At 39.3% G+C, this 26,682-nt stretch overlaps 1 protein-coding gene and 1 long non-coding RNA gene across 4 annotated transcripts in view; one reads left to right on the top strand and one right to left on the bottom strand.

Annotated features, from left to right (window-relative positions):
- LOC139075329 (uncharacterized) overlaps nucleotides 1–9,146 on the bottom strand; it is a 30,904-nt gene extending 21,758 nt beyond the window's left edge. Inside the window, exon 1 of the long non-coding RNA XR_011525614.1 lies at nucleotides 9,035–9,146. This is a non-coding gene — a long non-coding RNA (uncharacterized lncRNA). The remainder of the gene's footprint in view (nucleotides 1–9,034) is intronic.
- SLC22A4 (solute carrier family 22 member 4) overlaps nucleotides 1–26,682 on the top strand; it is a 59,922-nt gene that overhangs the window by 26,827 nt on the left and 6,413 nt on the right. For 2 of the 3 annotated variants that reach the window (XM_008538555.2, XM_008538549.2), the window contains exons 5-8: nucleotides 3,010–3,136; nucleotides 6,701–6,801; nucleotides 8,968–9,182; nucleotides 10,176–10,358. In XM_008538555.2, coding sequence (XP_008536777.1) covers nucleotides 3,010–3,136; nucleotides 6,701–6,801; nucleotides 8,968–9,182; nucleotides 10,176–10,358 — 626 coding nt within the window. Of the gene's footprint in view, nucleotides 1–3,009; nucleotides 3,137–6,700; nucleotides 6,802–8,967; nucleotides 9,183–10,175; nucleotides 10,359–24,762; nucleotides 24,951–26,682 lie in introns of all 3 variants that reach the window. The other variant, XM_070571105.1, reaches the window with a different exon arrangement.

The following is a 26,682-nucleotide window of genomic DNA, read 5'->3' as shown; positions in this document are numbered from 1 at the left end:
ATCAAAATCAAATCTCCTAGCAGTGACTGGTTTTACTAAACTGCAGATCTCTACCTACTTATAGATAACAGAAATTCCTTTGATGATTTTTTGGAACTCACAGTTCAGACTAGCCCTCATGGCTACCCTGTCCTTTGGACACTACCTAGGAAGTTGCCTAGATGGTCCTTTATCTTGCCAGAAAGCCTGACAAGTAGCACATCTTGGCCTTGTTGGACCAGATGACTCAAATTGGACACTCCAAGCTACTGTCTTTTTGTGACCACTGAGACTGCTATGGTTTACCAGTGTAAATTCTGAGCATGGCTATGTATGAGGAGAGAGAGGACTTTTTTTTCTCACTTCCTTGGAATTTGAGAGACAGTCTGTTTAATGTTAGATACTATTCTGTCTTGGAGGTTTCCTCTGGAATCCAGTCTGAGGGTCAGGAAAGCTTATAGTAAATTAGGGCAGGCCATTATCTACACAGCCCTGCCTCTAAGGAAAGCACTGCAGATTTACAAGAGCAGGGTAAGTTTCTGGAATGAGAGTCATTATCATCACCATCATCATCATCATCATATCACCACCATCACACCCTCTGTCCCTCTCTCCACAATCCCCTGATAACTGAATTTATTATAAAAGATGTTGGTGACCAGAGGTCCTCTCAAGACACAAGACAAGATTATTCAAAAGTTATTCTCTGCCTCTTCAGATGAATTATTTTAATAATCTATGTTCCCTGGCTCTAGACATTTTGGCGTAAGAGACCAGCACTTTTAAAATATGTTATAATCAACTTATTACTATATAATTCTATCAGAGAGAGAGAGAGAGAGAATAAAAATAGAAGGGCCCTGATTGACCATAAGAGATTAGTAGGGATTTTAATTTGTGGGGCTTAGATCTTTCCTCAGGACCAAATATCACAACAAGGAGCAGTTCCGGTAGGTCAGCCCCTTTAGTCTCCAGCAGAGAAGGCCTGTCCCACGAGGAGGTGCCTCACTCTTGCCCTAAGGAGAGTTCTTTCTTCTGTTGCCCATGGGCTGATCCAAGAGTGCTCCTGGCTATGGGCACACCTGCTTGTCCTAAAAGGCTAACAACAACAGTCTTATCGTTTTCCTATAAAAACAAAATAGCTTTCTTCTGAACATCTTATCCTTGAGGGCGGAACTTCCTGAAGCAATGCTCGTCAGTCCAGGTGGGCTGGGATGATGTGGGCGATTCTTCAGGCGGCTGCGCTCCCTGCTGCCTGCTCGGTGTGTGATGCAGGCTCCCAGCAACATGCCCTGTTCAGTCTGAATGAAATCTACAGAGAGGCTCTCGTGTACACTCTCATTTGGCACTCCACTAACTTTTGAAATGATCAGCTAAGCTTGCTACTTCACGCACAAGAATACCATGGCAGTACAAAAGTAGAGACTGCAGCAACCCTGAGGACAGTGGGCTGGAAATGGGAGGGGAACCTACAGAGAGCCGCTGCTGGTGATTTGGGGATTTCTTACGTCCTAAGTTCTCTTTAAAAGGCTTGGCAGGAAGTGACCACAGGTACGAATGGAGGATATGTGTAGCGGGTGGGGAAGGAGCCCGTGGATGCAACATGGGGAAAGCTTTGCGGTTTCTAGCTGAGGAACCTGAGCCCAATAGTAGCCCTCAGAGCCTGTTTCTAAGAACAACCGGGTTGGGGAAAGATGCTGCTCAGAAGTAGAAGTGCCCATGAAGTATACAGTAGCTGTGTGGTAAGGCCTCTAATCTGCACTAATACAGTAGCCACTAGCCACATGCAGCTGTTTAAATTAAAATTAATTAATAGTAAATAAAATTAAAAATTCATTTCCTCAGTCACATTAGTCACACCAAGCATAGGAGGCACATGTGGTTGGTAGCTACTGTATTGAACGGCACAGTTACAGAACACTGCAGAGAGCTCTGGTATACAGCACAGCTCTAATTACTGAAGCTCAGTGACCTAATGTCATCACAGTTGCTACAGGGACCAACTAAGGGCATATTCCGAAAAATGCAAATGGGGTTCATTTTTCAAACCCTGTGCTGGTAGGCTGGGGAAGGGAGCTGGGGGTTGGCCATTTGATACAATGTGTTTTGTTCTGAGATCATTCCTGCTGAGGCTTTGGAGGAGCCCATTAATTATAAGAGAGCTCTGTATCTGGTACATGTCATTTATTTTCAAGGATAATGAAGTATGACAAATAAGTAAGGAAAACAAGAGCTGGCAGAAGAAGGGCTAAGAAATTCTGAGAAATAAAAATTAGGAAAGAATAGAAGATATAAATAAATATTCATATGATAAAAATAAATATGGTAAATAAGTAGAAAAATAGGAAAATTAGGAAAGAATAGAAGTCAACTGTGTTTGAGCATCAGGTAAAAATGTGAATAGGTTACGTAATAAAAAATTAAGTTTCTAGACATTAAAAAGAAAAAAAGACAGTGTTGGCTGTCACCCAAAAACTGATTTGAATACTCACTGACCTGAGAGTCTGTTGAAACCAACAGGGACAGCCCAGGAGGGTGTCTGTGCACTCACCTTCTCCTCTGACTACAGGAAAAGCTCAAGGAGCACAGATGCCCTGGCCATCCTTTACCTGATAAACTTGGGATCATCACCACCTGGGGCACCAGGAATCCTCCTAGGGGTGGATGCTCTGAAAAGACACTATCCTGTGTTTCTTTTATGAGCCACACTGGCTATTAAGTTTTGCATGGTCTTCTCCAGCTGCCCTGGCTTAAACACACCCACAGCTAATGTTACCCCTTCTAGTCTGGTCCTGGCTTTAAGTATAACTGATGATCGGTCTTGTGATTTGATCAGAACTTTGAAACACCTGAAGGTGTTTTTATTTGTTCCTGTAATTAATGGAAATCTTATGAGACCTCCCTCCTGATTGTCTTTAAAAGGACAAACTAGAATTTTACAGAATTAAAATTATTTGGGAGTAACTTACAGCTAATAGTATCAAACACCGCTATTGTGAAAAATTATAAACCATTAAAAATGAATTCTAGGTTTATTCCTGAATCTCCTCGGTGGCTGATATCCCAGAGAAGATTTAGAGAGGCTGAAGATATCATCCAAAAAGCTGCAAAAATGAACAACGTACCTACCCCAGGGGTGATTTTTGATCCTGTGGAGGTAAGCGTCTGTGGATGTCTCCTCTTGAGATCAGCTATGCAGTCTTGATTTCATGAAATTTAATTTAGTTCAGTAAGTTTTGAGTGTCCACTATGTACCAGGCTCTATACAAGTCCTTAGAGACACATTGATGATTAAGTTCTGAGATCAAACCCACCTCAAAGGGCTGTGTACGAATTAAGTGAAATAATATATGTAAACTGCTTAGCATAGAGCAAGTGTTTATTAACTATTACTTCCCTTCCCTTTTGCAAGTTCATCTACAACTTTTTATCAGTATTGCTCCATATCATTGATGCAGCTACCTACCGGTGATTTTTGAATGACCAGATTAAGTGGAAAAATGTGTTTGAGGGTATTCAAATGAGTTCCCCCACTGTATTCCGAATCTTTCCAAAGCCTTCTGAGGAAGCTGTGCATGTCTTTAGTCTTGCTATGTTGTATCTAGAACCTTAACACCTGAGAGCACAGGCTGGATGATTCATCCCTGAAGGCAGGAAGCCACAAGAAAAAGCTGCTGTTCTCTGTGAGCAGCCACACTCCTGACAGTCATGAGAACTTGCAATGTTCTTGGCCATGCCCTTTGCTGGCTCCTGGAGTAAACAAGAAAAATTAGACACAGTTCCTATGCTTAAGGAGCATAGAATGTGACTAATAGTGTCAAGAAGATTAGATGAAAAATAAATGATGACGTGAGAGAGGAAATGCTAAGTACCCGAGGAGTGGACACTGTGTGCCCGCAGAGAAAGAGAGCAGAGTGACTCAGGGCTGAAGAGGCAGGTCCAAACCAGGGAGGACAATTACATAAATGGAGAGGCTGGGGTAGGGCATTCCTGGCTAGGAGAAGGGTAGGGGACTGCTCAGGACACCCCAGGAAGACTAGTTTGGCTACAGTGACAGTATGCATGCCCCACGCTCAAGTCTGCACGACTGGCTACCCTAGAAAGCAGGACTGTGTGGAGGGTGGTGGGTAGGCGAGTGCTCCACTCCGAGGCCTTCCCCCATCCCTGACCTTTGGGACCTTTGACAGAAGCAGAAACCCTGGCGATGGTGGGAGGATTAATTACAGTGGCTGTGAAGCCAAACTCTCAGATGGCTTCCAGGACAAACATCTCTTAATCCTTTGCTCTTCAGATCAAGAATTCCATTTACAGCCATAGTCAGTTTAACTGAATGCAAAAACGATATTGAGAGTGTCTAACACTTCTGCATTTCGGAGTCGTGCTGGATGTTTATTGATATTTATTGCATACGTGATCTGATTCCTTGCTTTAAGGAATTTACAGCCTTACAGTAGAGATTAGACCTTCATGGATGAAAGCAATCATAAAACATATCAGAGATATAGGGTTATAGACAAATGAGAATAAAGTTCAGTGTCAAAACACATGCTTCTGACAGTGCCTCGTTTCTTCTTGCCATGAGGCACATGCAGCCTGACCCAGACAAGCCCACCAAGGGAAAGGGAACTTGTGCTTTCCCGAGCCCAGTCATCTCCCCTGCTCATCTCTCAGGTAGGGTCCTCTTTAAGAGGATCTGCAGAGTCCTGTGTCGGCAAATGCAACCTACTCAGAATGATAATGGGAGCCTACCAGATGCCAGGCACAATGTTCAGCTCATTTGATGCTCATGCTAGCCTTAGCAAATAGGTACTACTGTAGGCCCATTTTTCAGGAGAGGATACTGAGGTACAGAGAAGTTAAGTAATTTGCCCAAGATGACACAACCAGAAGTGTCACTAGGTCTCTCTTGGTGCCAAAGTGCGTGCTCTTAACAACTGCGCTTTCTTACTTCATGCTAGGGGCGGTAGCATTAATGTGGACAGGAAAAAATATAGAGTAGTATCATTTTGGAAAGTGGTCTTAGGCTTCTCTGGCTTCCCTTCTGAAGCACCTTCAACCTGCTCATGGTGCCTGGTCCAAAGGCATTTTAGTGGCTCCACACAGGCCAGGGACAAAGCACTGGATTCAAGTATGTTGTCCTTGGGTTTCCAAACCTGGCTGCTTATCACATTCATCCAAGGAACTTTAAAAATACAGATTCCCAGGCCACTGGGCCCCAGGAGAGATTCAGAGTAAGCAAGCCCAGGGTGGGACCTGGCAATCTGTATTTTCACAAGGGCCCTGTGGAAGCACCAAGTGTTAGCACGGGCCTGATCCACAGGTCCTATCTGTGCATGGCACCACTCCCAGACCCTCCAGGAGGACTTCTAGTTCCCACTAGTTTATGCAGGGGCTTTGCTTTGTTGTAATAACAGGATTATATTGATGGGACATGTTTTAGAGCTGTACGCTCCAAATAGTGTAAGAAAAAAAGGTAATATGGCTGTGAGCTGTGTGAGGAGGTGTCTGATTATTCTTAGAAAGAAGGATGCTAATATCTGGGACCACCAGCTACAAAGGCAGGGCTGGCACTCTCACTTCATAATAGTATCTGCTTTCTTGGCCTCTCATTGTACACACACCGTAGGGCCACAAAATCCTTGTACTTGATCCCAAAGAGATTCCTCACCTCAGAGCCTTGGAACTTTCTAGTTTCAATTCTAATAAGCTAGGTTATCTAGGTTCCTAACACATGGCAAGTTAACTTCAGTAAAGGAAAAGTAGAGAAACCCTTTGACAGCTGTATGTAGTTGCCACTATCCACTGACAGCTGGCATCTTTTTCTCAATGGTGCAGTAATAATAATAATAGTTAAAATGTATTGGGCACTTACCGTGGTTCAAGTACGATGCTAAGCTTTATATATATAATCTCATTTAATCTTTGCAACTCCCAATTATTATGCCCATTTTACGGAGAAGTAAACTGAGCCTCAGAGAGGATAACAGTAACTTGCTCTAGGTCCCCCAGTTAACCCAAGTCTGTTCTGACACTGAGACAACAACAAGAAAAGTATAAACGCAGACATGGACCTCAAGGCAGTTTGGGGCTATATGGCCTGACCCACTCAACTGGCCCTAAGGATTACAGCTTAGTGTGATTAAGGTCACCCATGGTGACCCTGAGTCAGAAAAGACTATGTTAGCAGTCAGGCTTTATATAAAGAGACGGTGGAGCCAATGTTATATATTTAAAGAGCCTCTGCCTAGGGCCAGCCTTATGGCTTAGTGGTTAAGTCCGGTGCGCTCTGCCTCAGCGGCCCAAGTTCGCATACGCAGATCCTGGGTGCGGACCTACACCACTCATCAAGCCATGTTGTGGTGGCAACCCACATACAAAATAGAGAAAGATTGTCACAGATGTTAGCTCAGGGTTGATCTTCCTCAAGCAAAGAAAGAGGAAGATTGGCAATGGATGTTAGCTCAGAGAAAATCTTCCTCACTGGAAAAAAAAAAAAAAAGCCTCTGTCTAAAATGGGCCACAAACATTTGTTAGACTGTTAGTTCTAAAGTGTTAGAATAAGCATCATGTGTGTAGATGCCCTTATTCCCCACAAATTCTAGACTTCTAAGCATATTCAAGGTGAAGTGAGAGTTAGATGCATAAAGTTTTTCCCATGCTGTCAAGGCCCAAGATACTTCCTCACCACCTCTTAATCTCTTGGTTATTTGCATTATTTTAGCTACTGGAGCTAACATCCCTGAAGCAGCAGAAAGCTATCATTCTGGACCTGTTCAGGACTCAGAATATTGCCACAATAACCATTATGTCTTTGCTGCTATGGTGAGTAATAAGTGATCTGGAAATGCGACATACAGCACATAAGTAACAACTGATTTTCTTTAATTCAGGGAAACATCAGGGCAAGGCCTGGGTCTTCCTGAGAAAAAATTAAAATTATAGAATTCTAAGTTATTTGGAAATGCCTCAATTCAACTCATGGAACTGGATCCTGAAAAGAAAGTCACAGGAACAATATTTAAGTCTGCAGTACGGTGGCTCACAGGGAAAGAGTCCCTCCCCTCCTAAAGTTATTGGGATTAAGATTAATGATGTCCCAGGGCTGGCCCTGTGGCCGAGTGGTTAAGTTTGCGGGCTCCGCTGCAGGTGGCCCAGTGTTTCGTTGGTTCGAATCCTGGGCACGGACACAGCACTGCTCATCAAACCACGCTGAGGCAGCGTCCCACATGCCACAACTAGAAGGACCCACAAAGAAGAATATACAACTATGTACCGGGGGGCTTTGGGGAGAAAAAGGAAAAAAATAAAATCTTAAAAAAAAAAAAAAAAGATTAATGATGTCCCGGGTACCTGAAGCTGAGATGCTAATTCAGCTCCTGCTTCCTGAAGCTGTACTGGCAATTTGAAGAGTGAGGTTAGAATAACCTGAGTCCCCACTGTGTGGACTGGAGTTTTGACAAGCTTTTTACACTTGCTAATAGCAAACTACCAAGTGATTTTAAAGCATTAAAATAATTGACTTTGTAGACAAGATTTAATAATGTTTCTGCCAGGAAATGAGGAAGAAGAAAAAAGGAACACGCCTACCTCATGATGGCAGCACACACACAAAAATGATCATCAGAACTAGTAGGTTCTGACTGCAGCTTGTCTATTTTTAGGGTCACCCTGTTTGCAATTAGAAGAAATCAGTGACAGAGCTTATGCCTCTGAATGAAGCAAGTGTGTCCTAGGCACATGGCTTTCCTTGCTGCAGACCTCCTTTGTTCTTGCATCTCAGCATAAATCATTGATGCACATGTATCTTGAGCAGTAGCGCTACTGAGCCAATAATAAACTAGTCATCAGTTTTTTTCTAAGCTGCTCTTATTACCAAATACAAAAATCATTAAGATTTCTAGGGCAATCAAGTTTCATTTTTCGTTTTGTTTTGGATTAGCCTTTGTGCTACCTAACCTCCTAGACACTGTATAAAAAGATTCAACAGTGTTCCTGAAAACATGTTTCAGATGGCCTCTGCTTTCCAGGCATGATAATAATGAGCAGATGTCTGCACAGGGCAGTCTGCATAGTGCAGTTGTCTTTCCACAGAGAAGCTGGTACGTGGAAGTTAACTGTCATGACGGAATGTGCAGTGTGCGCCCTAGGTGATACTTTGAAGCATTATGGGACTTTCATTCTTTTCCCTAAAGTGAGTTTTACTAAATCAATTGGAATTTACTCTAAGTGGGTCTCACAGTATTAGTTACATATCTTTTCTCTGTTTTTTTTTTTTTGGTGAGAATGAAATCTGGATTTTATGTTCACTGACTGACATTCTTTCTTCAAATAATAGATCTAAGGGAATGAGGATGTACAAACTGTGCCAGAAATATTGAAATTTGAAATTCACTAGACTAGGAGAGGTACTGGTGCATTGGTGTATCGACACTAGTGCTCTCCAACAGAACTTTCTGCAGTGATGAAAATGTTTTATATCTGTGTTGTCCATTATAGTAGCCACTAGCCACATGTGGCTATTAAGCAATTGAAGTGTGACTAGTGCAACTGAGCAACTGAATTTTTTTTTTTTTAAGATTGGCACCTGAGCTAACATCTGTTGCCAATCTTCTTTTGTGTTTTTTTTCCTTCTTCTCCCCAAAGGCCCCCAGCACATAGTTGTATATCCTAGTTGTGAGTGCCTCTGGTTGTGCTATGTGGGACGCCACCTCAGCATGGCCTGATGAGCGGCGCCGTGTCCACACCCAGGATCCGAACTGGCAAAACCCTGGGCCACTGAAGCAGAGCATGCGAACTTAACCACTAGGCCACCAGGCCAGCCCCCTGAATTTTTAATTTTATTTAATTTTAATTTATTTACTCTTAAATAGCCCTATGTGGCTGATGGCTACTTGTAGGACAGCAAGATCTAGACAATTTCTTGACCATCTGGAATTTTAGAGTGATTCAGGCCATCCTTTTGCCATTCTTTTTTCTTTTGTTTTTCAGGATGCTCACCTCGGTGGGTTACTTTGCCCTGTCTCTGAACACCCCTAATTTGCATGGAGATGCTTACCTGAACTGTTTCCTCTCTGCCTTGATTGAGGTTCCGGCTTACATTACAGCCTGGCTGCTCCTGCGAACCCTGCCCAGGCGTTTTATCATAGCTGGAGTACTGTTCCTGGGGGGAGGTGTGCTTCTCTTAATTCAAGGGGTACCTGCAGGTAAGAAGTAAACCAATATTAACAGCTTACCAGAAAAGATCCACATCTTGACTAGGCTAATTCTTTTTTTTTTTTTTTCCTGTTTTATCTCCCCAAACTCCCCGTACACAGTTGTCTATCTTAGTTGCATGTCCTTCTAGTTGTGGGATAGGCTAATTCTTAATCACTGCTCCCTGTTTATGTCACTTTTACATCATAACCCATACATAAGTCAATTAGATTGGTGATTGCTAACTATGCAATTTCCCGTGTTCAGAACAACTCCCTTCAACCAGAAGATCAGCCTTGGAGAATAGGAAATCACTGCCTGGAGAGGGAGAGTCACGCTCCCAGTCATCCCCTTCGTAGAAATATTCACCTAAACCCTTAAACCTCTTTTTCTGAGTCACAACCCTGATTCCCATTTCTTGGTACTTTCACACCTTTTCTCTGAGGTGTGTATTCAAGTGCTAGAGTTGGTAGTATGTACCAGTTCCAGGATAAAGTCAGTGATTTTTATGGTCTGTAATCTTTTCAGTCATTAAAAAGCTCACAAAGGGACAAATGCTTCCTTTTTTGCCTTATGTCTAACTTTCTCATATTATTAAGATGTTAATTCAATAGATTGTTGAGATGTAGTATTATACATAGAAATATAATTTCTTAATAATAATAAACAGGATAGAAAGGAATTGTCCCTCTCTTTGAAGATACCTTAAATATATTAACATGCTAACAACTTACCAGGAAATTGCTGTAACAAATAAAAGTGGACAAAGGTCACTGAGTGCATCAATGATCTAGAATAACAGTAGAGAAAGCACGAAGCAGCCCCTCACTCTCCATCTTTGTCCATGTCTGATTTTTAAGGCATTTGAAGAGAAGATGCTATTTGGGGAATATCTTTATATTATAAATACATTCCCATACAAGCAAAAAGGACAATAAAAGCAACTGAGTTAAGAAAGTATCCCTTCTAGAAGCACCTCTGTTTACACTGGGTCTCTTTTCCAGATTACAACTTCCTGTCGATTGGTCTGGTGATGTTAGGAAAATTCGGGATCACCTCTGCTTTCTCCATGCTGTATGTCTTCACTGCAGAGCTCTATCCAACCCTGGTCAGGAACATGGCTGTGGGGGTCACATCCATGGCCTCCAGAGTGGGCAGCATCATTGCTCCCTACTTTGTTTACCTTGGTGAGATTTTATCAGTGCATTTTATCAGTTTGTTCTTTTTTTAAATATAATTAATAGATTTTCATTGTGAAAAATTCAAACAGCATAGATAGTACTGGAAAAAGTACATGTTTACCTCTTCTCTCTCAGTTCCCCAAATCATAGCTCTAGAAGTAACTAATATTAACAGTTTGGTGAGTAGCCCTTCAGACATTTTGTTTTGCACAACATATAGATTTTTTTTCACACACAAAATCATATTATATACATTGTTTCACAACTTCCTTTAAATGTAGCATAATATCAGAATATCTTTCCATATTGGTATATATAGCTCTTTTACCTTCTTTTTCGTTAGTACATAATCTTCCAATGTACATATCTACATAGTTTATTTAACTCGGCTCAATGGATGAACATTTAGGCCATTTCCAGGTTTTTGTTACTACAGATAACACTGTAATGAACAGTCTCCTACTCCCTACACCCTTTGTTAGTTTATTTACAATATTTGGATTCATGGAAAGAGTTATAGAAGTAAAATTGCTGGAGCAATTTAAAAATTTCATAGATAGTGCCAAATTGACCTCTAAATATTGTGCCAAATTTACAGTCCAGCTGTCAAAATACAAGACTGCCTGTTTCTCTATATCCCCACCAACAAGGGAGATTACCTAATTTTTTTAATCATTGATAATCTCTTATGTGAAAAAATGGATATCATTGTTGCTTTCCTTTCCATTTCTTTAATTATGAATGAGGTTGAGCATTTTTTCATATATTTATTGACATTCTATTTATTTTTCAGTGACCTGACTATTCATGTCTTTTGCCCATCTTTCTTTTTTTTAATTCATTCTTTTTTTAATTTAATATTTTTCAGTTTTATGGAGATATAATTGACATATAACATTGTGTAATTTTAGGGTGTGCATGTGATGATTTGATATACATGTGTACTGGAAAATGATTATTACAATAAGGTTAGTTAACACATTCATCACTTCACATAGCTACAATTTTTTGTGTGTGGTGAAAACTTTTAAGATCTGTTAGCAACTTTCAAACATACAATACAGTATTGTTAACTAGAGTCATCACGCTGTCCATCACATCCCAGACCTTATTCATGTTATAACTGGAAGTTTGTACTCTTCCATCACCTTCACTCATTTCCCACACCCGCCCTCTGTCCCTGGCAACCACTAATCTCCCCTCTGTTTCTATGAGTTTGTTATTTTCAGATTCTCATATAAATGAGATCACATATATTTGTCTTTCTCCATCTGACTCATTTCACTCAGCGTAATGCTCTCCAGGTTCATCTATGTTGTCGCAAATGGGAGGATTTTCTTCTTGCTTATGGCTGAACAATATTCCATTGCGCATATATATACACCATACTTTCTTTCTTCATTCATTCGTGGATGTACACTTAGGTTGTTTCCATGTGTGGGCTATTATAAGTAATGCTGTAATAAACATGGAAGTCCAAGTATCTCTTTGAGATAGTGATTTCATTTCCTTCAGACTTATACCCACAAGTGGGATTGCTGGATCACATGGTAGCTCTATTCTTAATTTTTTAAGGAGCCTCCATACTGTTTTCCTTAGTGGCTGTACCAATTTACATTCACACCAACAGTGTACAGAGTTCTGTTTTCTCCACACCCTTACCAGCATTTTCCATCTTTTGCTTTTTTTGATAATAGACATTCTAACAGGTATGAGATAATGTCTCATTCTGGTTTCAATTTTCATTTTCTTGATGATTACTGATGTTGAGCACCTTTTCACATAACTGTTGGTTTCGTGTGTCTTTGCCTGTTTTTTAATCAAATTATTTGTGTGTCATTTGGGTTTTTTTTTTTCCTTGCTATTGAGTTTGAGTTCCTTATATATTTGGATTTTAACCATTATCAGATATGTGGTTTGCAAATATTTTTCTCCTATTCCATAGGTTGCCTTTTCATTTTGTTGATGGTTTCTTTTGCTGTGCAGAATCTTTTTAGTTCAAGGTAGTGACACTTTGTATTTATGCTTTATTGCTTTGGGTCTCATATATAAAAAAATATTGCCAAGGCCAATGTCAAGAAGCTTTTTCCCTGTGTTTTCTTCTTCTAGGAGTCTTATAGTTTCACTTAAATCTTTAATCTATTTTGAGTTATGTTTTGTGAGTGAGGTAAGACAGGCATCTAGTTTTGTTTTTTTTTTTTAATTTTTATTGAGTTAATGATAGGTTACAAGCTTGTGAAATTTCAGTTGTACATTGTTGTTTGTCAGTCGTGTTGTAGGTGCACCACTTCACCCTTTGTGCCCACGCCCCACCCCATCTTTCCCCTGGTAGCCACTAATCTGTTCTCTTTGTCCACATGTTTAAATTCCTCATATAAGTGGAATCATACAGAGATTGTCCTGCTCTATCTGGCTTATTTCACTTAACATAATGCCCTCAAGGTCCATCCATGTTGTTGCAAATGGGACGATTTTGTTCTGTTTTACAGCTGAGTAGTATTCCATTGTATATATGTACCACATCTTCTTTATCCAATCATCTGTTGATGGGCACTTAGGTTGCTTTCATGTCTTGGCTATTGTAAATAATGCTGCAATAAACATTGGGGTGCATAGGACTTCTGGAATTGCTGACTTCAAGCTGTTTGGATAGATACCCAGTAGTGGGATAGCTGGGTCATATGGTAGTTCTATTTTTAATTTTTTGAGGAATCTCCATACTGTTTTCCATAGTGGCTGCACCAGTTTGCATTCCCATCAGCAGTGTATGAGGGTTCCCTTTTCTCCACAACCTCTCCAACATTTGTTACTATTAGTTTTAGATATTTTTGACATTCTAACGGGTGTAAGGTGATATCTTAGTGTAGTTTTGATTTGCATTTCCCTGATGATCAGCGATGATGAGCATCTTTTCATGTGCCTATTGGCCATCCGTATATCTTCTTTGGAGAAATGTCTGTTCATGTCTCCAGCCCATTTTTTGATTGGGTTGTTTGATGTTTTGTTGTTGAGTTGTGAGAGTTCTTTATATATTACGAATATTAAGCCTTTGTCAGATACATGACTTGCAAATATTTTTTCCCAGTTAGTGGGTTGTTTTTTTGTTTCAATCCTGTTTTCATTTGCCTTGAAGAAGCTCTTTAGTCTGATGAAGTCCCATTTGTTTATTCTTTCTATTGTTTACCTTCTCTGAGAAGACATGGTGTCCAAAAATATCCTTTTAATACTGATGTCAAAGAGTGTACTGACTACATTTTCTTCTAGAAGCCTTATGGTTTCAGGTCTCAGCTTTAGGTCTTTGATCCATTTTGAGTTTATTTTGGTGAATGGTGAGAAAGAATGGTCAATTTTCATTCTTTTACATGTGGCTTTCCAGTTTTCCCAGCATCGTTTGTTGAAAAGACTTTCTTTTCTCCATTGTATGCCCTCAGCTCCTTTGTCGAAGATAAGCTGTCCATAGATGTGTGGTTTTATTTCTGGGCTTTCAATTTGTTCCATTGATCTGTGCACCTGTTTTTGTACCAGTACCATGCTGTTTTGATTACTGTAGCTTTGTAGTATGTTTTGAAGTCAGGGATTGTGATGCCTCCCGTTTTGTTCTTTTTTCTCAGGATTGCTTTTGTTGCCCCATATGAATTTTAGGATTCTTTGTTCTAATTCTGTAAAGAATGTCATTTGGATTCTGATTGGGATAGCGTTGAATCTGTAGATTGCTTTAGGTAGAATGGACATTTTAACTATGTTTATTCTTCCAATCCATGTGCATGGAATGTCTTTCCATCTCTTTATGTCGTCATCCAATTCTTTCAGAAAGGCCTTGTAATTTTCATTGTATAGGTCTTTCACTTCCTTAGTTAAGTTCACCCCGAGGTATTTTATTCTTTTTGTAGTGATTGTGAATGGTATTGTGTTCTTGAGTTCTTTTTCTGTTAGTTCGTTATTAGAATATAGAAATGCTACTGATTTATGCAAATTGATTTTGTACCCTGCAACTTTGCTGTAGTTGTTGATTATTTCTAGTATTTTCCCAATGGCTTCTTTGGGGTTTTCTATATATAAGATCATGTCATCTGCAAACAGCGAGAGTTTCACTTCTTCCCTCCCTATTTGGATTCCTTTTATTCCTTTTTCTTGCCTGATTGCTCTGGCCAGGACCTCCAGTACTATGTTAAATAAAAGTGGTGATAGAGGGCATCCTTGTCTCGTTCCTGTTTTCAGGGGGATGGTGCTCAGTTTTTGCCCATTGAGTATGATGTTAGCTGTGGGTTTGTCATATATGGCCTTTATTATGTTGAGGTAGTTCCCTCCTATGCCCATTTTGTTCAGAGTTTTTATCATAAATGGCTGTTGGATCTTGTCAAATGCTTTCTCTGCATCTATTGAGATGATTATGTGGTCTTTATTCCTCAGTTTGTTGATGTGGTGTATCATGTTGATTGATTTGCGGATGTTGAACCATGCCCGTGTCCCTGGTATGAATCCCACTTGATCATGATGTATGATCCTTTTATGAATTGCTGAATTCTGGTTGCCAAAATTTTGTTTAGAATTTTTGCATCTATGTTCATCAGTGATATTGGCCTGTAGTTCTCTTTTTTCGTGCTGTCCTTGTCAGGCTTTGGTATCAGCGTGATGTTGGCCTCGTAGAATGTGTTAGGAAGTGTTCCATCCTCCCTAATTTTTTGGAATAGCTTGCAAAGGATAGGTATTAAATCCTCTCTGAAAGTTTGGTAGAATTCCCCAGGATAGCCATCTGGTCCTGGGGTTTTATTCTTTGGGATGTTTTTGATTGCTGTTTCAATCTCTTTCCTTGTGATTGGTGTGTTCAAATTGTCTGCCTCTTCTTGAGTGAGCTTTGGGAGATTGTAGGAGTCCAAGAATTTATCCATTTCCTCTAGGTTGTCCATTTTGTTGGCATATAGTTTTTCATAGTATTCTCTTATAATCCATTGTATTTCTGCAGAGTCTGTTGTTATTTCTCCTCTTTCATTTCTGATTTTGTTTATTTGAGCTTTCTCCCTTTTTTTCTTTGTAAGTCTGGCTAGGGGTTTGTCAATTTTATTTATCTTCCCAAAGAACCAGCTCTTTGTTTCATTGATCCTTTCTACTGCCTTTTTCATTTCAATAACATTTATTTGTGCTCTGATTTTTATTATTTCTCTCCTTCTGCTGACTTTGGGCTTTGTTTGTTCTTCTTTCTCTAATTCGCTTAGGTATAGTTTAAGATAGCTTATTTGGGATTTTTCTTGTTTGTTAAGATGTGCCTGTGTTGCGATGAATTTTCCTCTTAATACAGCTTTTGCTGTATCCCATATGAGTTGGTATGGCATGTTATCATTTTCATTTGTCTCCAGGTATTTTTTTATTTCTTCTTTAATTTCTTCAATGGTCCATTGTTTGTTCAATAGGATATTGTTTAGTCTCCATATCCTTGTGCCTTTCTCAGCTTTTTTCTTGTAATTAATTTCTAGCCTTATAGCATTATGATCGGAGAAGATGCTTGTTATTATTTCAATTTTTTTAAATTTGTAGAGGCTTGCCTTGTTTCCCAACATATCATCTATCCTTGAGAATGTTCCATGCACACTTCAGAAGAATGTATATTTTGCTGTTTTTGGATGAAGTGTTCTATATATGTCTATTAAGTCCAATTGTTTTAGCTTTTCGTTTAGCTCCACTATTCCTTGTTGATTTTCCGTCTGGATCATCTGTCCATTGATATGAGTGGGGTGTTGAGGTACCCTACTATTATCATGTTGTTTTTAACATCTTCCTTTAGGTCTGTTAATAGTTGCTTTATGAACTTTGGTGCACCTGTGTTGGGTGCATAGATATTTATAAGCATTATTTCTTCTTGATGAAGTGTCCCTTTGATCATTATATATTGTCCCTCTGTGTCTCTCTTTACCTGCCTTATTTTGAAATCCGTTTTTTCTGATATAAGTATTGCGACACCTGCTTTCTTTTGCTTGCTATTAGCTTGAAGCAATAGCAAGCTTGTCTTCCACCCCTTCACTCTGAGCCTGTGTTTGTCCTTGGGGCTCAGGTGTGTTTCCTGGAGGCAACAAATTGTTGGATCTTGTTCTTTAATCCATTTTGCCACCCTGTGTCTTTTTATTGGAGAGTTCAATCCGTTTACATTGAGGGTGATTATTGATGTATGAGGGCTTAATGCTGTCATTCTGTCACTCATTATCTGGTTTTCCTGAGTTACCTTTGTTTCTCGTCCTGTGTGTTTTAGCCTACCCATTTACTTCTGCAATTTCTTATGCTGGGTTTCTTAGATTTTTCCTTATTATTGTTTTGTGTCTCTGTTCTGTTTTTCAGTTTAGTGGCTACCCTGAAGTTTGTATTTAGAATCTCGTGTATAATATAGTCCATTCTCTGGTGGTCTCTTACTTACTTGGCCTAGACTGATTTAGTCCCTTTCCTCTTCCCCTCCTAAATTATTATTTTCATCTCTTATTCCAACTCGTGTTATGAGTTTGTGGTTAGAGTGATAAGATTGTCTTTGCTTTGGTGGTTTCCTTACCTTTATCCTAATGCTATAGTTGAATATTTGCTATCCTATTCTAGTTCTATCTATTTGTCTCTCTACTGTGTGGTTTGTGACCCCTTTCTCCCTTTTCTTCTTTTTTCAGGTATGAGAGCCTTCTTGAGGATTTCTTGTAGTGGAGGACTTTTGGTTACAAATTCCCTTAACTTTTGTTTGTCTGGAAAATATTTAATTTCTCCCTCATATCTGAAGGATATTTTTGCTGGATAGAGTATTCTTGGCTGAAGATTTTTATCTTTTAAGGGTTTGAATATGTCATTCCATTCTCTCCTAGCTTGTAAGGTTTCTGTAGAGAAATCCGCTGAAAGTCTGATGGGAGTTCCTTTGTAGCTTATTTTCTTCTGTCTTGCTTCCCTGAGTATTCTTTCTTTGTCTTTCATTTTTGCCATTTTTACTACTATATGCCTTGCAGTAGGTCTTTTTACATTCACAATCTAGGAGATCTGAAAGCTTCCTCCACACACATTTCTTCCTCAATCCCTAGATTTGGGAAGTTCTCTTCTATAATTTCAGTAAGCACACTTTCTGCTCTGTTTTCATTTTCCACACCCTCAGGAATTCCAATGATTCTTAAATTGGTTCTCCTCATTGAATCCACTATTTCTCTGAGATTTTCCTCATTCTTTTAAATTCCTAGTTCTCTTTCTTCCTCTGTCTGGAGCCATTCAGCCTGTCTATCTTTGATTATGCTAATTTGCTCCTCTATGGTGTGTACATGGGCATTCAGGGAATCTGTATTCTGTTTTATCTGATCCATTGTATTTTTCATCTCTAGTATTTCTGATTGATTCTTCTTTATAGCTTCAATCTCTTTTGTGAAGTAATTCCAGAATTCATTGACTTGTTTCTCTATATTTCCCTTTACCTCATTGAGTTTTTTGATGATAGCTACTCTGAACTCATTTTCACTTAGTTTACCTATTTCCAAGTCATCAGGACTTAATTCTGTGTTTTTATTGTTTTCCTTCTGGTCTGGAGCTTTTATAAATTGCTGAATGGTAGAGGAGCGGTTTTTGCGCATGATGGTAGTAATCGGTTGCAGTTACAGCCTGTTGCCACTAGATGGGGGTCGAGAGCCATGCGTTCTGAGTCCTCCACCTTCAGCCGCCATGGCAGGCGCGCACTGCAGGTTGGGGGAGGTGGGCCACTTTCTCTCCTGCCGACCTGGATTCCAATCAGCTCTTGCTCTTTGGTCTCCTCGGGCCCTGGCTTGATGAAGTCCCTGCATGCGGAAGCTTTCCCCCCGTCAGCGGGTTTCCACTGCACCAGAGGTGGGAGTCCTGGGCGATCCCTGGATGCGTGGCCCCTCCCCCACTCCTTCCCTCACCCGCGGCAGCGATCCCAGTCTCTAGGGGAGGGAGCAAAGTTCTCTCTTACCCGGTTCCAGCTCCTCTGAGGCTGGCTGCAGCCTCTCCATCCTCTGTCGTCTTGCTGCTGTCGGTCTCTGACTATCTCTGTATTAGAGTTATTGGTTGAAATTCAGTTGTTCTGGTTTTTTTGGTTGTAGTTTGAAGGGGAGAGAGTCCCAGGTCAGCTCACCCCACCATTTTGCTGACATCACCCTTTTGCCCATCTTTCTAAAGGCTTATTCAGCTTTTTAGTTTTGAGTTTTGAGAGCTCTTTGCAATTGAAAGAAATTAGCCCTTTGTATATATGTTGTAAATATTATTTCCTAGTTTATCATTTACATTGTGACTTTATGATATTTTTGCAATGCATGAAATTTTAGTTTTTATATAATCAAATTTATCAATGTAGAATAACACCACAGAGGGGCTTCAGTGGGATGTTCAGTGGATATAGGGTCTGGTACTCCAAGCCCAATCCTCATTAGGGGCTCTACTGGTGAGATGTAGACACACTTCCTTATTCTTCCTAGTCATCCATTGGTTACCTACTGGTTCAAACACACACACACGTACACATCCCCAAAGGCTATATGAATTCTCAGAAAAGGTACACTCTAAATCCTTATAGAGAAAGGGAAACATTTTCCTATCTTAAATATACTCTGCACAGCTGTCTTGAACAACACCTGAGAAAACACATTATTAGTGTAGAGTGATGTCATTTCCTCTTTGTTCTTGCCCATACTTTCAAACTATGCTCATATGGTCTAACGGTAGCCCATTGGTACAAAAGAAATGGAGGCATCTGAGACAGAGCTTTCTATTCCACAATAGATACTCTTGTTGGTGACACAGATGCATCAGACAAGCTTCAAGATTAATGTCTTTGTCAAATAAAATTCTTGGGCTTGTTGTTCTGCTATAATCTCTGAATGCAGAAGGGAAGCAACATGAGGATCTATTATTCTCCTGTTGTAACTGTGGGCCCTCCAGGATCAGTTCAACTGACTCCATCTTATCCACAGAGTAATTAAGAAATTGTCTGTCAGAAAATTTGCAAAGTCACATAGCCAGAGCATGTGCAGAAGAAATCTTGACCTGAAATAACCACAGAACCAAAGATTCTCCTCCCCGTGGAACTAAAGGACCAGGACATGACTGGACCTTAAAAGTTGAACTCTTGGAGCTGGCCTGATGGCATAGTTGTTAAGTTCGAACGTTCCACCTCGGTGGCCCAGGGTTCGCTGGTTTGGATCCTGGGCATGGACCTATGCACCACTTATCAAGCCATGCTGTGGTAGGCGTCCCACATATAAAGTAGAGGAAGAGAGGCAAGGATGTTAGTTCAGGGCCAATCTTCCTCAGCAAAAAGAGAAGGGTTGACAGTGGATGTTAGCTCAGGGCTAATCTTCCTCAAAAAAAAAAAAGTTGGAATCTTATCAGAAGCGAGGGGTCCATCATTCAGGAAGACCTGGTATTAAAATTTCTTCCTCACCTTACCATAAATATTTAGAATCCCATCATAAATGTAAAACCTTACTGTAAATGCTTGAAACCCACCAAGCAAACCCACCAGGGACCTGTCCCCACACGCCAGCCTGTTCTCCCTAACCTCTTAAATTTCACCCCAAATCCTAAATCAGGGAGACAGATCTGAGGGCACATGCCCCCTGTCTCCCTGCAGATCGATTTTGCAGAATAAAGTTGATTTATTTTCCCAAAAGCTGTTGCCGTAATTAATTGGCTTTTTTATGCTCATCAAGCAAGAGAACCCCAATTTTGTGCAGTAATAGTTTTTGGCAACCACAAAGGGACAAGGTCCTGTGACCACCAGCCTGAGGCTCTGGAGCCCCCAGTGGAGTGCAGTGTCTTTTCACTGACCCCAAGTGGCTGCCTAGACAGTTTTTGTCTGGAGGCTTGGCTGATTGGATTCCCATTTCCTGCCATGGTACCCCAGGCCACCTTGACACTCTTTTTCCTTTTGAGAGAAGACACAGCTCCAGGAGCAGACATCTTTTGAGTGAGTGACCTTGTTAAAGCACACCTGTGCCTAAAATTGTCTAATATCTCATGAGGCTCATGGGTTAAGGCTCCCCACTGGTGATATTTTTGCTGGGTTAAAGTCTCAAGGCTAGAATTGTGGGTTCAAAGGGAATAATATAAAAGGGTTACAGTCACTGGGCACTCAAAGGATCGAGTTAAAATTCTGAACTCTAGGGTAGGGTCCCAGAGTGTTGGATTTCTGTGTCTGTTCATGTTTGTCTATGTTTGACTGTTTTATTTGTTAAAATTGGCTCTTTGGGGACTGAGTTTCTTGGTGACTATAATAAACTCTCTTTATAAATTACCTTGTTGTGGCAACCTTGGAAAGAGTCCTCTAAAATGGAAATAACTGTAAACAGCTGGCAAGATAACTCAAGATAATTTGAAATTACAGCAGCCACTTTGGGCTCCTTTTGAGCTTTTGAACTGAGAAACAAAGAAATCTTTAAAGAGTCAAGTGCTCCACCTTCTGGCACAGTTATTGAAAACCTAAAGTTTTCAGAAGTTGTAAATGTTTACAAAGAATTGCAGAATCTTACCAAGAAAGCTTGTTTCATGTCCTGAGGGCTTGGTTTAATAATTGTCAGGTTGGAGGTCCCATAAATATGGTGAGGTAAAAATGCAGTTGCACCCCATTTTTTTGGTCAGAGCTGGTCAAACAGAAATGCAGGTTATATTCCCTTTCTCAGCTAAGTATCCTGCCAAACTGCCATCGGCCTCAGGGGAATTACATTGGTCATTAGAAGGAATGTTTCTATTAGATAAGATTATTTAAAAGTGCACTTAAAATTAAAGACTTCATAGGATCAGCCCAGTGGCATCGTGATTAAGTTTGTGCACTCCGTTTCAGCAACCCAGGGTTGGTGAGTTTGGATCCCGGGCATGGACCTACACACCACTCATCAAGCCATGCTGTGCTGTGTCCAACATATAAAACAGAAGAAGATTGGCACACATGTTAACTCAGGGACAATCTTCCTCAAGCAAAAAAAAGAAAAAACAAAAAGCAGACTTCAAAATTCCCAAATAACCCTTTTTTTTTTTTTTTTGCAAAAAGCTAAAAGAAAATTAAGTTATAAAAGGTACCCAAAAGAAAAGCCTATTTTAGGTCATTGCTTTACAGAAATCCCATAATCTACTTTCTAAAGAGGGCCCAAAATGAGCCCCTCCCAGAGTTAATGAGACTCAGAGATTTCCTGGAAAACTGCTATGTTAAATATTACTAGAGTTGTTCAATACTGCCAGGTATAATTACTGCTCATCCTGGCTGAAACCTAAAGGATATTTGAAAGGAGTTAGCAACTTACAAACAGAAATTTGGCCAAACTGGAAGCTGATATTCGGAGTCTGATAGGAATTTTTTTCCTGGCCTTCTTCCCTAAATTAAAGATAAAATTAAGCACCCAGGCAGAAAGAAGCAAATTAGGGGATGATGTAGTTGGACAGGTAGATCAACCTATAATATAATTTAGTTACAACCCAATTTCTGAGGAATTAAGAGCAACTGTCCCTAAAAACATCCTGGCAGGGCCAGCCCAGTGGCACAGTGGTTAACTTTGCACGTTCCGCTTCGGTGGCCCAGGGTTCACTGGTTCAGATCCCAGGTGCGGACATGGCACCACTTGGCAAGCCATGCTGTGGTAGGCATCCCACATATAAAAAAAAGTAGAGGAAGATGGGCATGGATGTTAGCTCAGGGCCAGTCTTCCTCAGCAAAAAGAGGAGAATTGGCAGCAGTTAGCTCAGGGCTAATCCTCCTCAAAAAAAAAAAAAAAATCCTTGCAAGACTGGAAATGTAGCTCTAAAGGTAGTTCAGATTCCACCCATTTCCCTTATCTCAAAAAGCTTGCAAACTCTCCAGGAGCTATCTAGCTCTTTACCAATTCATAAGACTGAAGGGGGAAAAAGGGAAAAAGGGAAAAAGGAAAGAAAAACAGCTAGAAGAGCACTTCACCCAAAATCTAGCATCTTGGGTGTCTTCTCCACAAATACTAGTAAAAAAGCTTGAAACAAAATTTGGATTCAATTATTCTTTCATAACTAGTGACCCTTATGTTACTGTACCTGATTCCTTGCAGTAATTTTTAAACAATAGCTGTGGAATCTCTGTGTATGTGTGCCTATTTGTTTGTTATATATGTGTGATATCTTACCTTCAGATGGTGTAATTTCTAAAGAGTACTATTCAATTGGCTTAAAGTAAACACTTACATAAATTATTTCTAAATGTAATAGAAACTAACCCAAATGTCTTTCAAGTTAACCTGATATAAATTAATCTTTGATACATGAAAGCTTATTTAAGATTGTTGGTTTGATTAAAATGAACATGTCCTTAGAATTATCAGCAGTGGATATGATGCAGCTTTTATTCTACATTTATTGGTCAAATAAGCTGATGGTATCTCTGTTACAAAACTGGTTAGCAAAAATAATAACAGTGATAGCTAATTTTGCCTAATGTCTCATGAAGTTTTGGAAGCAATCTAAATAATTATTGGGAACAATAATTATTGGGAACAAGTAAACTAAATAGATGTGAAAAAGATAAAAGTGTTGGGTGAACTTTTTAACAATAATTCTGTGTTATGGCATGTATGTTTAAAATAACTTCCAAAATCTCTTTGGTAACTTGAAACTCTGAAGTTTTGCTAAGTGAAATTAAATGATGAAAAATTCATTCAATATCTAGGCCACTTTCAAACAAGACAAAAATACTGAAACTATTGCTAAACATGTCTAAGTTTATCTACTTTTGGCTTCTTATTATAGAGAAACTAAAAGATGTTTGGCTGTATTAGTAAATGTGTCTTGTTTTATTAAAAATTGTACTATGAAGTAGCATGTTTCTAGAAATTATGAAAAGTGTTTATAAACTTGTCAAGCCACAGAAGGCTAATGTAAAAGTTCATAATTGCTTACTTCTTAGTTTTCAGTAAAAATAAAGGTCTGTAAGGGTTAAGAATTCTAATTAATATATGGGATTAAAGCTACTAAAATTAATAAGGAAAACATCTTTGTATTCAAGGAAAGTAAGATGTGAGTTCTCAGTAAAGAAGGTATAAAGAATGGAAATATTTTTGTTTGTTTTGTTAAGAAAGATAAATTTGTCCTAAAGAAAGAAAGAAGGCATGGGACAAGTTCTGAATGTAAAAAGAAAGTTATAGAAGGTTTGTTGAAGAGAAACCCTGAGGAAAGAGTTTTATGCATGGTCAAGTTGGCTAAGATCAAAATGAATTTAATTAAGTACATGAGTTTTAATATAAAAGTAAGCTGGTGCAAAAATTAAAATTTAGTTTTCTCTCTTTCTTTTTTTTTTTTCACTGAGGAAGATTAGCCCTGAGATAACATCCATGCCAATCTTCCTCCACTTTATATGTGGGTCCTCACCACAACATGGCTGATGAGTGGCATAGGTCCATACCCAAGATCTGAGCCTGTGAACCCCAGGTCACCAAAGCAGAGCATGCTGAACTTAACCACTCTGCTACAGAGCCAGGTCCTGGTTTTCTCTCTTAAAAGGATAATTTTCTTAAACTTTTAGTCACCTCTTGATAAAGAGATTATGAAAGATATTTGTCTTTGAGTAGTTTACCAGAAGGGTAGGGATTTTATGTTTTATCAAAATTAATTTCCTGTATCGTTTTTTATCAGGACTTTAATCACAGGCACTAAAGTTTTTCTTATACCTATTTAATTTTCTGCATTTGCCTGAAAATCTTTCATTGTTACCATGGTTAAATGGATAACAAAGCATTGTTTCATAGGAACCTATGATATTATGTGAGTAAATGTTATCGATATGAGTGTTTTAAAAATTATATAACATTCCTAAAATTCTGATCTGTCCTGGTTGTCAGCCATAATTCTAGTTATTATCTTAAAGTGTTGTATGTCACAGAAATAACCAAGTTTCTTTGTCAATTGCCATTTTTAAGTCTTTTGTCATTTACAGACTGTTTTGTTTTACTCTGCTTTTACAAATGTCTTATCTTCAGAGAGATTTGTGGAAAGGACTTTGACACATACTCTAGAATACAGATTTCTGATAAACTTTCAGATTATAAAACTGACCTGGGTAAGAAATTACACAACTTTAACAGAGAAACTGATGGCCTCATAAAGCTGCTAACAGAAGATTAAGATCAAGAACTGATTACACAGGACTGAATTAATTGATGAGGATGATTATAATTTTTATGACTTTTCATTTGAGATATTACTGATTTTTAATGTTCTCTTTTTTCAGATTTAAGGAAACCTTTTTCCCTTTTCTTTTAAGCTAACTATGACTTATAGAAATTTGGTAAATTCTAACTTTGTAAGCATAATTGAAACATTTACCTTTTTCTCCCTACCTGATACCTCCAGAATTTGGAAACTCTTGATGAGTGAACATTCTTATTTTTCATGGCAATATTGTTATTTGCATAAGTTCAATAAGAATCTGATCTCCTTATAGCAGGACACAATTGGAAACATTGGTTATATTACCAAGGCCTTGGCTGGAATGTCATATTTGAGACAGCCATGCATGGACTCAGATATGACCAGATGGCTTTTGAGGAACAAAGATTGACTTCATGGAATAAAGCCACTTGGAAATATTGGCCTAGTACCTTGCTTACAGGTTCCCATTAACCTTACCAGGTGAGTAAAGAAGGTCATTTCCCCTGGTGGGTACAAAGAATCTCAGGATATTTTGGGGAACCTCAAAAGAAGAGAGGAATTCACCCAAATCTGTAGGTATTGCAAGCAGAGCCTGATGACAAGTCCTTGGCTTGGTTTTCCTGCCTTGAAAGGCCTTTACAGTTCAGTCTGAGATTTTTAAATGAAAATCAGATATAAAAGAGCCTATATGATCAATTGCTATTCTTGCTGTACTTATGTAAATAATTGGGCCAAGTTTATTGAAACTAGATTTATTTTGCCAACCAATGAGCCCTAGCTTGGCTATCTTTGGTAAAAATGCAGGCAACTTTAGAGAGAAAAACTGTGTTTCAATAGAAACTATAGTACACATTCATGGATATTAGATTCTAGTTCTGATAATCGTCTTTGAGGGTTTTTTTTTTTTTAATATCTGTAAACTGAACTGGATCCTGAATTCTAGTCTCCTGAAATATCTGGCTACAAATCTCCAAACTAACATTTTCAGGGTTTTTTCATCATTTTCATTTGGAATCATTGAGAACTGAAACCATCCTTTTTACTGAAGCCCTGCAAACTGAAGCTGAACAACTTGCTATAAACTTAAGAGTGATTCATGCCTATTGCTGTGTAAGCCACTCAGAAAGATACTTGAACACCTGATGACATCATCAGAGACATTTCAAGCTGAAAAAGATGCTTTGATGCTGACATCTAGAAACGTTTTGACTGGCTTCCCCCTGGGCTCAGGAACTGGTTTATAATTTGCTCCAATCATTAACCTTGTTTTTATTTTTGTTTCTCTAGAAATGCTTCTTATTAAATACCTGGTTACTTTACACACTATAGGCTTAACTTTGGGAGCCCACCTGCATTCCTGTCTTACCAAGAGACTGGTTCAATGAGAGGGAACAACTGTCACCCCTTATCAGCAGGAAGAAGCTGAAGCAGTTGTCACCTATAGCCCTCAAGATTTAGGAATGAACAACAAAAAGGGGGGATTTATAACCATGGGCCCTCCAGGATTGGTTCAACTAACCCCATCTTATCAACAGAGGGATTAGGAAATTGTCTTTCAGAAAATTTGCAAAGTCACATAGCCAGAGCATGTGTAGAAGAAATTTTGACCTGAAATGACAACAGAACCAAAGATTCTCCTCACCCTGGAAGCAAAGGACTGGGACATGATCAGAACTTAAAAGCTGGACTTTATCAGAAGTGAGGGAACCATCATTCAGGAAGATCCAGTGTTAAAGTTTCTTCCCTACCTTACCATAAATGTTTAGAACCTTACCATAAATGCTTGAAGCTCACCAATCAAAACCTGCCCCACCAGCATTTCTGTGTGCCAGCCTCTTCTCCCTAACCTCTTAAATTTTGCACCAAATCCTGAATTGGCGAGAGAAATCTAAGAGCACATGCCCCCTGTCTCCCTGCAGATAGATCTTGCACAATAAAGCTGATTTCTTTTCCCAAAAGCTAATTCCGTAATTAATTGGCTTTTTTAATGCACATTGGGCAAGAGAACCCCAGTTTTGTGCAGTAACACTGTCTGAGTAACATCAAATAAAGAAGAGGTGGAGTGTTCTTCCAATCACATATAAAACCAAGACATATAAATGCTGCAAAAAGAAACCAAAGCTAGGCACAGTGCTTTTATGGTGCCCGACATTTATGGATTTAAATTGGATTGAACATATTACTTAGAATTTTTTAAGAGTCTCATGGCTCT

This window comes from Equus przewalskii, chromosome 13, assembly GCF_037783145.1.
Source record: "Equus przewalskii isolate Varuska chromosome 13, EquPr2, whole genome shotgun sequence".
Classification (NCBI taxonomy): domain Eukaryota; kingdom Metazoa; phylum Chordata; class Mammalia; order Perissodactyla; family Equidae; genus Equus; species Equus przewalskii.
The sequence above is the reverse complement of the archived record's forward strand: the minus strand, read 5'-3'. Positions and strand labels throughout refer to the sequence as shown.